Source organism: Gadus morhua, chromosome 16 (assembly GCF_902167405.1).
Source record: "Gadus morhua chromosome 16, gadMor3.0, whole genome shotgun sequence".
NCBI lineage: Eukaryota > Metazoa > Chordata > Actinopteri > Gadiformes > Gadidae > Gadus > Gadus morhua.
Window position 1 is genome coordinate 25,663,214 of NC_044063.1, and position 15,719 is coordinate 25,678,932.

A 15,719-nucleotide genomic window follows, 5' to 3' on the forward strand; every position below is an offset into this window, starting at 1 on the left:
TGGGGTTCTTTCAAAACTAATCGGATGCTAATATATTAGGTCAGCAAATGAGAAAAGAAAAGCCATTCACTTTCCTCATCATTATTATTAAAATTGATAACATTAATCATGATGAATTCCATAATTAACATCTTCCAGTATTGACAATATCCTCAAATCAAATGAGTGACTATGAATGATGATTTGAATACCATTTGTGCGTTTATTAAACCTTGCTATGTGCTTTAGTGAGTTGAATGCTAAACCATAGTTTGTTGTTCCCTTCTTACGGAGCAAACCATCAATGAACAAATTTCAAGTTTCTTATTACAAAAAAGTTTCAACAGTTAGTCGTGAAAATAAGTAATGAAATAACAAGGCAGAAGACTCATGTTTTCCCTTAAACTCTACATGTTTAATACTGACTACACATTAAACAGGAATTACTAATCCAGCATTGTGAGGTTTATTTCCCCGGTCTTTCTCCCTTCTCAAACAGGCAGTTAATGTTAGCATCAAGCAACGACATTTCAACACCCTATGCTCTTATAGAAAAGGTAGAGATTTAAAGTGGCCATGTGCTGTTGTATTTCCGACCAATTGCATTTAGCGTACAAACATGTTCTGAAAAGACAATATTTAGAAAAAGCGGTGTACAAAGGTTTACAATTGTTGGTTTCTTAAAGACATTGCTGTCAACTTGATCTGAATAGGGCAGAGGTCAAACTCAAGGAACAGAGCCCTCCGTCCTTAAGGAAGAATGTGTATAAACTAAAGGAATGTAAAGGGACATAAAAAAACATTTTCTAACAGGAACCAAACATTCCCATCAAAGCTTATCTACAGCGCCATCTCTGGCCATCGCTGGCTATTGTTCCGTCCCTCTCCAGGTGATGACTCCTCTTCCTGCCCAGGGGCATTGAGAGCGAGCACCCGGCCACCGGTTTCGTTTGGTCCTCCTGAGGTTTGTGGATACTGCGCTTAGCTACTCTTTAAGACACTATCAACAGCACAAAAGCACCATTATAAAAAGAAGTGGAAATGAAACAAAATAAAAAGAAGGAAACCAAAGCCCTGGACGATGTGTCGTCTCTGTAATGCCCACGCTCCGGGGGTCCGTGGGACCACCCCTCAGCCAGGCCGCTTGTAGCAGGCCTCCTGGTAGGACGAGGCGTTCAGCAGGGCCAACATGTCCCTCCTCACGTACGACAGGAAGTTCTTCAGGGGACACAGGGGCCGGGCTCCGTGGCGCTTGTGGCCGCGGCAGAACGCCGTGTGGAAGGTCACGTCCTCGCCGTCGTACAGCAGCCGGACGAACGCCTCGCCGCCGGGCGTGCCCTTGCCCTTGCCCTTCGCCGGCGGCTTGCCCCCCGCCGCGGGGGGGCTCCTCCACAGCTCAAACACCACCCTGGCGGCGAAGCGGGGGAAGCGGGCCTCCTCCAGGCCCAGCGCGCTCAGCAGCGGCGCCACCGTGACATCGTGCGCCGCCGCCAGCGCCAGCGCCACCTCCGCAGCCGCCGTGCCCGGCTTGGCCCGCGCCGCCCGCTCCATGCGGGCCGCCGTGCGGTTCAGGTAGGGGTGCATTGCCAGGACGGCGTACTTGCGGTACAGCCCCACCTGCCGCTTGTCCGCCTCGTCGTCCAGCTGCTGGCGCCGGATGACCGAGAACTGCTCCATGGTCAGGCAGGCCTTGGCGCCGCCCCCGCCGGGCGCCGTCTGCAGGCAGGGGAACGGCAGGCCGTGGCACAGATGGCACAGCAGGGAGTCTATGGGGTTGGCGGCTCGCAGCTGGCGGTTGGGCAGGCCAAGGGCGCGCGCCATCTCGGCGTAGGTGCTCTCCAGCTGGGCGTCGCCCACGCGCAGGCGGTACTGCCGCCGCTGCTCCTCCTCCAGGTAGCGGTTGCGGGCGGGGCAGTCGCAGGCGGCGCCGCAGAACAGCGTGCTCCACTGGTGGCGCACCGTCACCTTGGGCCAGTCAAAGTCGGGCAGGAAGCCGAAGAGGAAGGCCAGGCCGCTCTGCAGCGTGCGGCTCTTGCCCGTGGTCTCCACCCAGAGTTGCCGTGGCGACCAGCCCGAGGGGAGGAGGCTGTGGCGCTTGTAGGCCTGGAGGAGGAGCTGGCCGTTGCGCAGGTGCTGCACCACGCCTGGGGAGGAGAGAGGGAGAGAGAGCGAGAGACGTAGGTGAAAGGCCTCTCTAACTCATGACCTGTTGACTTATGAACCATGCTGGCCTACACCCACTACACATACAATGATGCTAATAAAACTGGTGCGTGACAAGCACACACTAGCCACACCCATACAGCTTGGTTTGGCCAAACCAGAGAAAGGTTTTTCACTCCACGAACAGGACGTTCTGTGAAGAGGATACTCTAAGGTTTTGTCTGTATACCAAATATAAATAATAACCACTGAAGTTATTTATTAAACAATTATAGTAGAGACTAGTTATAATCTTTTGATGACCCTCATTTTAAACTAGGTGATTGTATGACGAGGGAACAGTGTCCTTCTACCTATGGGGAGAGCTACCCCCTGTAGAGCCCAGGGCGGTGCAGCGGAGGACCCACCTGTCTGCGTGAGCTCTCCCATCTCACAGGCGCTGTGGTTGGGCAGGCGGGGCACGGAGCCCAGGGTGGACTCCCAGTGGCCGCGGTCCCCGTTGGCCATGTGGCTGATGAAGGCGCTCAGCTGGGGGTGGGAAGGCTTCCTGGGGGATGGTTGGGGTTTGGATGATGGGAGGGGTTGTATGGATGGATGGAATGGGTGGGGAGACGAACAGTACGGGGTTACCTTCCATTTGGCCCAATTGTAAAAGAAAAAAAGTTGTCTTGGTTGTTGGTCTTGAAACAAACAAAAGTCCCCCAACTCTCTCACTAGTACATACATTTCCAAAACGTGCCACCAGGTGTCGCTCTAACACAGCACTGCCCTAACAGACGCTGCACAAAGTGTGTGGGTGGGAATAAAAAAGGATAATCTCTCATGTTCATACAGCACACATGCAGTGCCATGAGAGAAGCAGTCAGACCCAATAGATCAGAGATGATTGAAGATTACCCGGTAATATGTTTTCTGTGTAGGGGCTGTGACACAGTGGTCTCGGATTAAAGACCTAAGAGGCCAAACGAGGGACTAATGCGTGTGGGCACAGGCACTGACGCATTTGGACAACCACACACACACACACACACACACACACACACACACACACACACACACACACACACACACACACACACACACACACACACACACACACACACACACACACACCGTTTCCATGGAGATCAGAGATTGGACTGGATATACAACATTCCACTTCCATGGCTCAGCTTTAAAGAATGACCTTGAAACACAGAGAGACTACTCTCTTGTACACAGCCACACAACTAGGAGCTATGACATAATTCCTTTTCTTTAAATCAATACAGAGGCCACTACAAACCAGCGTGCATACTATTCATCTGTGATCTTCTCCTTGAGGCAGACCTCATGGCATGTTTTTATCTTTGCTGTAGCTCACTGTAGCGCAATGCACGCACACACTCACACACACACACACTTCACTATATTACCGGGCTAGTCCCCAAAACACTACCATGCAGCCGCAGCAAAAGCCGTTCTGCGTGTCCTTTTCCGCGGACTGGAGATTGGCTGATCCATATCTTAATTGGCTCCGCTGGGTGTCTGGCTACTGGAGGGAATGTGCGCTGGCCAGCCGGCTCACACTAAGATACCCCCGGCTGCCCTATTAAGATGATTGTTGCCAACTGCAGATTATGGAGCGCAATTACATTAAACAAGGGATTAGCATCACTGGCATACGACCGGGAGGCCGATTAGTCAGTGTGTGCGTTTGTTTGTTTGTGCATGTGTGTGTGTGTGTGTGTCCGTGTGTGTTTGTGCACGCGCCTGTGTGTGGGTGTGTGTTTGTGCGTGCGTGCGTGCGTAGTACACCGTAAAATAATTTAGCCGGCCAAACGAGAAGGTGAATATGGAGACGCTTGGATGACGGTGACCAGCCGGAGAGAGGACCACGGGAGAATGACAAAGTTAATTTTGAGTCCCTGTATACAAGAGGAAGAGAGACAGAGAGAAAGAGAAACGAGGACGGAAATGTCTCCCAGCTGTGGCGGGCTCAGTTAACCGCAGACAGACACGGTGGGCGAGAGCTGGTGCCAACAGCAACAAACAGACACACAGACACACCCACCCTTCTACCCACATGAAGCTGCTGCTTATCCAAGCAATCCCAATACAAGCCTTGTGTAGTGTCACCATTCTGCCCATCCCCCTCTCCATCTCTCCTCACCCCCTTCTCTCCATCTCTCCTCACTCCCTTCTCTACGTCTCCCTCCTCACCCCCGTCTCCCTCCTCACCCCCTTCTCTCTCCTCACCCCCGTCTCTCTCCTCACCCCCTCCTCCCTCCTCACCCTCTTCTCTCCGTCACCCTCCTCGCCTTAAACCACACACTCTGCATGTGTATTTAAATACGTGTTTGCATGTGTGTGGGTCAAAGTACGATTGCATGTGTATCGCCCTAGGCAGAGGATGTATAGCGGGGCTAACTAGACGTCCCTGTCGTGCTTAGCCAGGATTGCTCAGGGAGTGTGCTGCTCAAATCGAGCGAGATTAACCCATCAACAGCTATGCTCCAGCGCTCTCCGCACACACAGATATATATATATATAGCATCTGTGTGTAACCATCTGCACCAGTAGCTCACCAGCCCACCTGCTGATGTATCACACAGTGTGTCAAGTTCTGATTGTAGGAGGAAACAAGCAGACGAAGTGAATGGAGAGAAAGTAGGGCCTACCTCACACCGGGGATACTTAGACACGAGCATCACTCATTTAAAGGCCCACTATGCAACTTTTTTAGCCAAAATTACATTAAGTATGCAGGTTGAGAGTTATGCTGATGGTTCTGCATCCATTTCTGGGTTGATTGGTGGGTGTGTCATTTACCCATGTCGCCTCTCCAGTGAAAAAGCGCATATGCAACTTGATCTGTTCGGACCGACACAATCCGGATGTGACGCAGCGGAAGTATCCTCGGAAATGTAGTCAGATTGTAGTTTCGAAAATGCTTTACGGCACAGACACACACCCAAACATGGCACCGGCTAGATATAAACAGCCAGTTGCGAGGCAATTGTTGTCCGAGGTAGGAAACCCAAACGCCGCCGTGTTTGGGTGCATGATAGAGTTTAGATCGGGTTAGATTAAATAATCTCGGATATAAATAACGATCTCATCTCATCGTCATCCGTTTATCCGGGGTCGGGTCGCGGGGGGAGCAGCTCAAGCAGGGGGCTCCAGACTTCCCTTTCCCGGGCCACATTGACCAGCTCTGACGGGGGGATCCCGAGGCGCTCCCAGGCCAGAGTTGAGATATAATCTCTCCACCTAGTCCTGGGTCTTCCCCGAGGTCTCCTCCCCAATGGACGTGCCTGAAACACCTCCAAAGGGAGGCGCCCAGTAGGCCTCCTTGCCAGATGCCCGAACCACCTCAGCTGACTCCTTTCTAAGTAAAGGAGCAGCGGCTCTAATCCGAGTTCCTCACGGATTACTGAGCTTCTCACCCTATCCCGAGACGCCAGCCACCCTTCTGAGAAAACTCATCTCGGCCGCTTTTACCCGCGATCTCGTCCTTTCGGTCATCACCCAACCCTCATGACCATAGGTGAGGATAGGAACGAAGATCGACCGGTAGATCGAGAGCTTTGCCTTGCGGCTCAGCTCTCTTTTCGTAACAACGGTGCGGTAAAGCGAACGCAATACCGCCCCCGCTGCTCTGATTCTCCGGCCAATCTCACGCTCCATAGTACCCTCACTCGCGAACAAGACCCCGAGGTACTTGAACTCCTTCACTTGGGCTAAGGACTCATAAATAACGATAATCGGGTTAAATAACTTCACATGGTGTGTCTGGTGTGTTTCCAGCATTCGTAGTGTTGATCAGCAGAGAAATAGTCCGCCAAGACGTTGAGGTTGCTTTAGCAGCCAGACACTCTGTCCATGCAAGTGAACGGAGCGTTCACTCTTCATCATAACTATCAAACCAAACATCCTTCACATTCACCGAGCGAACATTCTGAAAGTAAAATGCACATTTCTCGCTAAAAATGTTTCCATAAACGCATTTAATGGTGTAACTATGTTACTATTTCCACCCAGAAAAAATAAAGATGTCGGCCGTATGCTTCTGTGCAAGGGTCACTACTATGGTCACTACAGTAACGAATTGCTTTACGGCACAGACCCACAAACACGGAACCGGCTCGATATAAACACAAGTAACTAATGGATTGTTATATTCATCATAGATCAGCCGACTAAAAAGAGACAGAGAAACCCAATGTCGGAGGAACAGAAGAAGAGAAAAGGGAGACAGACCGACAGAGAGGCCAGACACGAGTAAACGTTGGGCAAGCTTTTCAGGAATAGCTCGAACTGAAAGAAAAAGAAGACTGCAAATCAGACGCCGACTCGGCCGTGTTGCTTTTGAAATTGAAAGTACCCTTGGGTGAACTTTGTCTGCGTAATATTCTTGATTCTGATAGTCTCTGTACACATGTGTTTGCTCAAACATTTTTTTGAGCCCTGTAAAAATTGTTTTCTCGACCGTTTTGTTGTGAGCCCTGTTTGTTTCTAGCTTGCTTGGTTGCAACCATATAAACACCTTTGTTTCCATGGGTGTTTTGCTGTTCGTCTGTCTCGTCCCCCAGATACAGACTGAATCCCCGAATCCAGGTTCTTGTTTATTTCGATTATTATGTTGGCCAAACCTCTTACACTGATTGTTCTGTTCAACCTAAGATAAAATAATTATAACCTAGGGTATAAATTCTCCCCGTCAACTATAAAAAAATATGGATTTATGTTTATTGCAATGCAAATACACCATTTTAAAAATGTATAACCTTGCCTACACTTTATGAACATCTATTTCGGACATGGCTCCGCGCATTCGCCGGCTTCTTTGAAAACAAATGCACAGGGCTCGCGTAGAAGAGCATGGGGAAGGGACGTCAACGAGTTGTTACGACAGTGTTGTGAAATATCTACTACGAAGCTTTAGGGGGCGCTGTGTAGAGAAATGTGCGTGCCAAAACCAAGAAAACAGCGAAGACATGCCCGAAGTTGCATAGTGGGCCTTTAAAGTCAGTGGTGCGCTACACTCGGTCCAACGCGTCAGAGCAAGTGCGGCATCCTCCAACAAAGACCTTGTCCCTCAAGTAAAACCAAAAGTGTGTGTCATCCAAAAACTACAATACCCAACATTTGCATTTTTACACTTTAATATCCTGTGAAGTACTGGTACTGGGCCTCTTTATAATTGATACTGTTTGTTTTGTTAGCCCTGTTTAGCTTTGATTTCAGCATTTACTTTAGCCTCTATTTCTGTTTTCATTAGTACTTTGTATTTTTAACTACTGTTCAACTACTGCTGGGCTGTTGGGACAAAGGAGTTTCCCCTCTGGGGGATTAATAAAGTTGTTATCTATGTATCTAGAAGGGGAGGATTGTGCGCACCTGTTGGGGGACAGCGTGCAGTCGATGGTCGGACGCTTGGTCTTGGGGATGGAGTAGAGGGGGTAGCGGTCGCCATGGCGAATCATGACCTGAACGGAGAGCAGGGTGTAGTCCGCGGGACTGTGACCTGGAAGAGGAAACAGTTCCGCTCGCATCAGAATCATAGTGGCTGTCCCACCTCGTCTTCCTCTTCAATGCAAGGATTCAACGCCACCATCGTTCACGTCACTATAGACGTGTGTGTGTGTGTGTGTGTGTGTGTGTGTGTGTGTGTGTGTGTGTGTGTGTGTGTGTGTGTGTGTGTGTGTGTGTGTGTGTGTGTGTGTGTCCTTTCACATCCTGAGCCATCAGTGCAGTTCAAGTACTGTACAATGTAATGCAGCCTAGTCTGTGTATGTCAAAACAGGCCACTTTGTGCCCGTGTTTGAGAGTTTATTTCTTCAAAATCATCTTTAAAATAATATGTTTTGCCACATGCAACACACATATTTTGTATAGTTACAAACGCCATGTTTTGTAGTTTGTAACGATCCAAACACTGTAGCTTAATTTAGCTTGCCGTTATGTTTGGTAGTTAGTCCCCGGAATGGCTATGTAACCAGGTGGGTAGGGTTAGACTACACCTGCTTCATATTGGCCTCGAGTCATAGAAGGAAGTCAATCAACTGAAATTACTTGAGTTTGCAATTAAAACCATAATTGTGGGATGCTTAATGCACCCCTTAATAACATTAATACAGGTCAGTTGTGTTGTCTTAAGCTGTTTGCCCCAGGGTAGGATCCTTTTGACTTTGTTCAGCTGTTTTGTCTGATCCCTGAGGGCAACATGGTCTTTGTTTAACCTTAGAGCGGGATTGTTACAATGGAAACTCCAAAAGGTATGAATTATTCTGGTCGGGCATGGTGGAGAGTGAACTCAGAACTGAAGGATTCCAGTAGGCAGAGTGAATACTAATTGGCGCCTTGGAATTCCATTCACATTCACATCTACATTCCGCCTTTCAGCTTCATCCAGGTTATATAACGGAGCAACGACAGCTGATTCATTAAGGCTTCAGGACTCTCTTACCCTCCCAGGCCTGCTCCGTGCGGTTGGGGGTGTTGCAGTAGCCATAGGCCTCGGCGATGGGGTCCAGCTCTGGGGCTTTGGTGTGGGGCACAGGGATGACCCTCTTCCTGCTCTTCCCCAGGCCGGTCCCCGCCGCCCCCCCCGGGACCTGCTCCTTCTCCAGGGGAGTGGTGGGCATCAGGTTCACTGGGGAGACAAGGACCGGGGGGAAATATAGGTCAGGGAGAAGGAGAACTGAGCAATAATAATAATAACTAGAAAATGCATTTCCTGCAGAAAATGCGGTGAGTGCTGTGGTATAAAGTGAGGTTGTCAATATTTTTTTATAAAACCACATAGATTAAGACATAAAGAAATGTTAAATGGCTTAAATCAAGTGAGTGAGTGAGTGAGTGAGTGAGTGAGTGAGTGAGTGAGTGAGTGAGTGAGTGAGTGAGTGAGTGAGTGAGTGAGTGAGTGAGTGTCTTTAAGAGAATAGCGAGCCGGTGTGTGATTAAAAGTAGCCCAATAGAGCGGGAAAAACCGCCCAATCTGGCAACATTGCCTGAACGTCCTCACGCTCCAGTTTCAACGTAAGTCAATGAGACCAACTAAAAAAAGGAGGCGGTATGAAACTAAAACCGTGATTCTGAATAAAGTTTAAATGATATCGTAATTGAAGATACAAGTGTGTGGATTTGTTTAAAGGTGTGAACGATGGTAACCGGTGGAAATCTGACCGAGTTACGATGTCTTAAGTAATTTAAGTGTCAGAATGGGCAGATGGCTTCAATGGGACAACTGTAGAATATGAAGATACAAGTGTGTAGATATGTTAAATGGTTTGAACAAAGATAAACGGTTGCAAATTGATTTAGTTACGTCTTAAACAGTTAAGACGTCACGTAACTACAATGGGAGGCCTCCCATTGACCCTGGATTTTAGTAGTAGAATATCTTAAAAAGTATAAGATATTTAAAAAATCTGAATAGAAGTGCGCGATTCCAAGCTATTCTGAACATTTAAAAATTGGAATGGAGTCTCTAGGTGAAAAATTGTGGAAGGAGATAGGTCCCAAAGTTTGTAGAGAATAATGAAGAAAGAAAGAATAAAACTTATGAACAATAGTTGAGTGCTGCATGCAGCACTCACCTAATGAAGAGGAAAGAACAAATTAAACTTATGAAGAACAATATTTGAGCGCTGCATGCAGCACTCACCTAATAAAACTTATGAAGAACAATAGTTGAGCGCTGCATGCAGCACTCACCTAATAATACATGACCACAGGGTGCAGCCTGATGGCACGGGTGTGTCAGTGCAAACAACACTCTGTCTGACCACAAAGGGAGGGCATCAGGAACTAATGTTAGGTTTCAAGGAGGCTAGGGGCGTTAGAGTTTTGTCAGCAGCTCGTCTGTCATGAATATGAAATAAATCTGGGGACTGTGCTGAAAAGAAACAGAGTTGGTACATCTAACGGTGAAAATTGCCTAAGGAGACTTTTGGATGGCACAATGGTGAATTTTCTTGTGTTACCCTTAGTAAGAATGGAACTTGGATGGGCATAAAACGGGCATGTTTGCTTAGTATTTCTTTCCACTCAACACTGGAGGCATTGACTAGCAAGACAAATAGTTTTCCAGTAGGCTATATGCCAGACGACATCCACATTTAAAATCTCTCCTCGTCACATTAGTGCTTTTACTGAATGAATCACGCTGAGATCACTGTCCAATTTCCTCGTCAAATGTCCTACTGTTTGTGCTCACCTCCCGACTCTCTACAACCCAAAAAGGGTAACTGTATATTCTTCAAAGGCTTGTTTGAGTTAAGTAATAATGAAGGCATAAACTGGAAAATAAAAAGAAGGGTCTATAATTCAGACCTGTTCCCCCTTCCCCCTTCCCCCCCACCGATGTTGCCCTGGAGACCAGAGAACATTTTGACCCCCGCAAAAAGAAATGCCCTCATCATTAAACAGGAGGTGTGGGAAGGGAACAGCTCCTCTCATTCAGGAACGAGACGGAACACAGGGAAGAAAAGAAAATTGGGGGGGGTCCCTACTGGCAGTGCCGGTACAAAAACCACCGAAAGCGGTCTCCTTGCACTTTTCCTCTCACAGATTTGTATGTAGCAGGCTCTCCCTCACACACAACTAAGAACCCCTGGCTACTGTGAAAGGAGCCCCTGAACTAGCCAAACATTGCGTGTTACTGTGGGAGTTAACTGCAAAGTAGACGGGCACCTGCTGCCCCACATAAAAGACCACAAGTACATCAGGATTCGTCTTGCCACGACACCAACACCGGTACGGCACTGCAAGCTCTTTGCACAAACACACGGTGGGAGGATTCTGCATAGCAGTCGGTCACTCTTCACCTTCTCCCTCTTTTGCGTTGGCGCACAGACACGCTGCAATATCCACCCATTGTTTTTGTCTGGCCGAACGGAAAGGTAAATGACCCATCTGCAGCTGGTTTCACAGTAGAGCTGAAGACGGCATGGTTTGGCTGTGGGGCTGGATATGGCGACTCCCACTCCAATTCCAGAGGATCTAAGTACTGAAGCATCCCTTTATGTCCTCAGCCCAGTGAAGGGGATGGCAACTCCAATGAAAAGCTGACAGGAAACTCCCTGGGACAATCTGAATATCTAGCTTGCCTCACGCAAAAAACTCTGAACAGAGAACTACCACTCCAATAAGGAAAACCAACGTTGGAATTGTCCATTCTGGCTCAACATAAGACTCATCATGGCAAGTCTTTACAATTTCATCAGCTGCCTTAGTCGCGTTCTAGTCAAATTAATTAACATAAACCCAAACAGGTAACCAAAGAACATAGTGGATGTTTACAGTAGATATCAGAGAGTGATCTTAATAGTTGTATTAGATGCCCCCATCAAATCATTACGGAAGCGTTTCCATCCCCATGATTCACTCACCAGCGAGAAGGACCAGTAGAAGGTGTGGGGCAGCGATGGAGAGCATTCTGCAGACTGTGTGCTAGTGAGGAGTGCAGCCACACACTGAAGCCCTTTCACTATTACAACCTGTTCCCCTCGGCACCCAGTGCACCCCTTGCCAAAAACACAAGCACACCCACACACACGCAAACATGCTCATGTCCGCTCTGGCTGTGCAGCCTGACCAAAGCATGGTCCACTACATAATGGGCCTTTTGTAACGGGCTATGAGAACATGTACACAGCAGATACCACGATTAATACACACGGTACAGAAACGCCCAACATAAACCCTGAGACATTTTCAGGAGAGAAACACTGAAGACAAGATTTCCGCTGAAAAACATTGAGGAGAAAGGCTAACACAAACAGCAAAGGGCAAAGAGGAAATAGAGGGGCAGATGGCTGATGGGCTTCTTCTTGTGTGCTTTAAAAATAATCTTTATCGCAAACGACGCAAAGTGACTCACTGTGTGGCTTAAAAGCATCCAATCCTAACCTTATCTAGTTACAAGGCAACACACTTCTGTAAAACATTATAGTTGTTACGGGAAATGAAAAAGATTATTGCAAACTGTTTCACAACTCATTACGGGGTTGCTCGCACACTTAGTACTTGGTGCTGTCAACACTATACAGAGATATTATAGAAGAACGACCTAAATACAGTACGCTTCGTTCGAATAAACTCAAAGTTTGGCACCGGGTACCTTCCGATGCAGTGACTTCTTGCAGTTCAGCTGCAATTGTATTGTGCATAGGCTATAGGGAAACCGGGCTTCAGAGGAACATAGGAGAGCATGTTTTTAAATGCATTGCTGTGTCAAAAATGAGTTTCTAATTCAACCAGAAGCATGTACCAGTGCAGAAAGAACAGAATAGTCGACACTTCTTCAAAAACCGTCGGAGGAGAAGTTAAACCTGCCCTATGCCTATTTTACTGACTGCTTGACTCTTCCCCTACAGCAGTCATCCTTACTCATAGTGAAATGGTTGCATTTTGATGACTTTTTAACCAGTATGAATGCCCTACAAATGTATAACTGTGTATATGTACATAATAAGTGGTTATCTCTTTTATTTTATTTTACTTCTATGCATTTGCTTCTGTGGAAGCTGGGCTTCCTGTCTGGGATCAGTCCATCTCATCTTATGAAGGTGTGTGGTACATCAAAGTCTTGACACATCTTTGGCAGACGTGGAAGTGATGAGTCTCAGATAGAAGCATAGATATAATACAAAATGGAAACTGAACCAGTACTTTAAGCCATGCCCACTTGCTGATTGAGTCCACCAGGGATGTTGAAGGCCCGATAGAGAATGTTCAAGAATGTGTTTTACAATCTTCATTGGTTTGCATTCATCCGTCCAACAGAGAGCAGAATTGATTGCACCAGTGATCAATGTCTGTCTGTCTGCCAGCCCGCCAGCCTGCCTGCCCGCCTGTCTCTCTGCCATCGTAATGGCCAGCAAACCATCCCTAGAGTGCAATAATGCAAATACAATACATGAATGGCTCTAGGTTTACATGGCAGTTGGACAGAAAGGATAAGCTATAAAGGAGGGGGGATGGTTGGGACAAAGAAATAAACTAAGAATAAACTACAGAAATATGGACATTAGGAGGTTCATCTCAATATATTTGGATTTGTCTACATTTGTAAATAATCTGGGTGGAAATTTGAATTCCACAAAGCACACCACATTATTCGTAGGAAAACTAGAAATTTGTGTGTTTGAGACAATATAACAAACAAACATGTCGTGACTTACAGAACTGGAGGCTGAGGCTGACGATAGCCAGCACCGCCCCCACCAACACCAGCAGAATGAAGCGGTTCCGAGCTAGCATCCTGTCACCTGATTCGTCCACGTCCTTACCTCACACACCATCCCTACAGCCGAGACCCTAGAAAATAAAGACAACCATACGCAACGAGTCTGGACACAGTAGACGATCATGATTAAAAGAGTAGTAAAGTAGTATTACTAACGTAGAAAACAATATCAAGTGTTGTTTTTATTATTTCGTAAAAGATAATAGTACTAGAATTAGGGGGAGAAAAGCATCAGGCTGAACTGTAGACGAAGAAGAAATGGTCTGCTAGTAAATGTTGTAAAGTGTCAGAATTAAATGATTGCATCCAGTATGGAATCCATACTGTACAATTCCTAGACAGTTCCTCATTCTTATTACCAGTTCACCTTATTGTTCTCCGCTTCAGACAGCTGAAGTCTGTCAATTCTTAAATGAAACCCGCTATATAATACTAGCAGATTCTTTATCACCGTTCTGTGTAAAAGCCAACATTATATCATGAGTGCGATGATTACTGCCTTGTATATTAAATTAAATTCCTTGTTTTGTAATCTTGATCCGCTGGAAGTCACCCAGGGGAGCTCATTTTAATCATAGGACATGTCACATCTAAACGTTGGAAAGGATGGATGCGAAACACATCCCATGATGACATATAACATGAGCCACAGTACTGTATAATCTAAATGACATTACTGCATGTTGGCGCATGAACATACATGGTTTCTTTCTCTCTCTCTCACACACACACACACACACACACGCAGCGTGCCACACACACACACACACACACGCAGCGTGCCACTTTATGTAATTTTCCTCCAACCATCTAATTCACGAGCAGCAATTGGATGGAAACAGAACAAAGTGTGTGTGTGTGTGTGTGTGTGTGTGTGTGTGTGTGTGTGTGTGTGTGTGTGTGTGTGTGTGTGTGGTGGGGGGGGGGGGGGGGGGGGGGGTAAATGACGAAACAGCCACCAACTAAATGCAGTGCTACTGCAACCCTAGCATTAAGTAGACCGAAATACTCTAGTCTGGATGCAGTTATGACGACCCCGGTAGAACGAACATGGCTCACTCACTGCGCGCGCCGCTGCGCCCCCTTATTAACTCACGAGCAGCGCATGAACAACCGAGCTGAATGCGTGAGGCAGTATGCAAACCCGCGTGCACGCGCACGTTTCTGTTCTCCTCGGCAATGCAAGACAGCAAGAAACACAGCAAGTTGTTGTTTTATTGGTTGCTAGTTAGCAAGTTTGCTAATGCTACTAGCCGTCTTTACCTTGTTGGTCGGCGTTAATAAGCTCAGTAAATGTAAATGGGGAAGTTTATGAACCATCTACAAATCAATCACCGCGCTTTAGATCAATTGGTCCCCACGTCGCATTACAGAGCACGGCTACGTGTCACTGCTGCTTGAACACCTTAGTGCTTCAACTTCACCAAAGTAGTTCGGCTGACTGGAACTATATCGCTAGCTTCCCACGCTATTGTCAACAACAAATACCACATTGTCATTGCCATTGTAATGGCACATACCATTACAATGACCGCGGCACGCCAAGGGGTGAACGTCCAGACGAACGTTCAGAACCACAGGAATGGCTCACCGGATAGAGCGCGTATGAAGGATCAGTCCTGATTGCAGCGACCCGGGTTCGATTCCTGCCCGTGGTCCTTTGCTACATGTCATCCCCTCTATCTCCAATACCTTCCTGCCTATCCCAAATCATCCTGAAGCATAAAAAGCAAAACAATAAAGAACGGGGGGATCGCTGCACACTGACCTGATGTTGTAGTGTAGGGCTGTGAGTCTCACGTCACTCAGCTCCTCTGCTCAGCATTATGACGGACGGTGAACCGACTGGCGTCCAGACAGCCGGCAGTATCAGCGCCACGTTTGTTGCTAGGATCGTATGGTTCTCAGACAGTCCAGCCTCAATTCAATCTCCATATATTGAAGCTCAGTAGTGCCATCTAGTGGACAAGTAGTGGTAACACAATAAGAGGCGTGTACATTCTTGGGTTTACTGGACAAACTTTGAACTTTGAACATGCCATGGTCATGCAATGCCGATGGATTGGGAGTATGTGTCATGTTACATGTAGTATCAACTTTGTAATTATTAAGCATCTTAATAATCGTGATGGAAATAATATTTCAAATCTAATAATGGTATGAGGTACAATGGTATAACGTATGTATGAAGCCTATTTTTTATACAATAATGTTTATAAAGCTGAAAGCAAATGAATGTCGATCACAATTTGTCATGTCATTGAAGTCTTAGTATTTTGGGTTGATATAAAATATGTAAACACATGCTGGTTGTGGGAGTGTGTGTGGATGAAGACTGGTT

General features: G+C 47.0%; 1 protein-coding gene across 3 annotated transcripts; it reads right to left on the reverse strand.

The window, feature by feature from the left end:
- Positions 1 to 372: 372 nt before the first annotated feature.
- Positions 373 to 15,349, reverse strand: pxylp1 (2-phosphoxylose phosphatase 1). 3 transcript variants are annotated; one of them, XM_030381697.1, is made up of 6 exons: positions 15,147 to 15,349; positions 13,314 to 13,449; positions 8,594 to 8,779; positions 7,525 to 7,651; positions 2,550 to 2,689; positions 373 to 2,123 (listed from the first exon to the last, which is right to left on the reverse strand). In XM_030381697.1, exons 2-6 carry the CDS (start codon positions 13,390 to 13,392, stop codon positions 1,111 to 1,113), a joined length of 1,545 nt encoding a protein of 514 aa, XP_030237557.1. In that variant the 5' UTR covers positions 13,393 to 13,449; positions 15,147 to 15,349; the 3' UTR covers positions 373 to 1,110. The 3 variants fall into 3 exon arrangements, with proteins under 3 accessions (XP_030237557.1, XP_030237558.1, XP_030237559.1); XM_030381698.1 differs by having other exon boundaries at positions 14,899 to 15,163; XM_030381699.1 differs by lacking the exons at positions 13,314 to 13,449; positions 15,147 to 15,349 and adding an exon at positions 11,520 to 11,757.
- Between the last annotated feature and the right edge of the window lie 370 nt (positions 15,350 to 15,719).

Excerpts from the sequence above, each read along its gene's own strand:
- pxylp1 (XM_030381697.1), bottom strand. The coding sequence starts at position 13,392 with ATGCTAGCTCGGAACCGCTTCATTCTGCTGGTGTTGGTGGGGGCGGTG. Across the intron at positions 7,652-8,593 it reads CACGGAGCAGGCCTGGGAGG|GTCACAGTCCCGCGGACTAC; the intron begins GTAAGAGAGTCC and ends TTCCTCTTCCAG. Across the intron at positions 2,124-2,549 it reads GGGAGAGCTCACGCAGACAG|GCGTGGTGCAGCACCTGCGC; the intron begins GTGGGTCCTCCG and ends TCTCCTCCCCAG.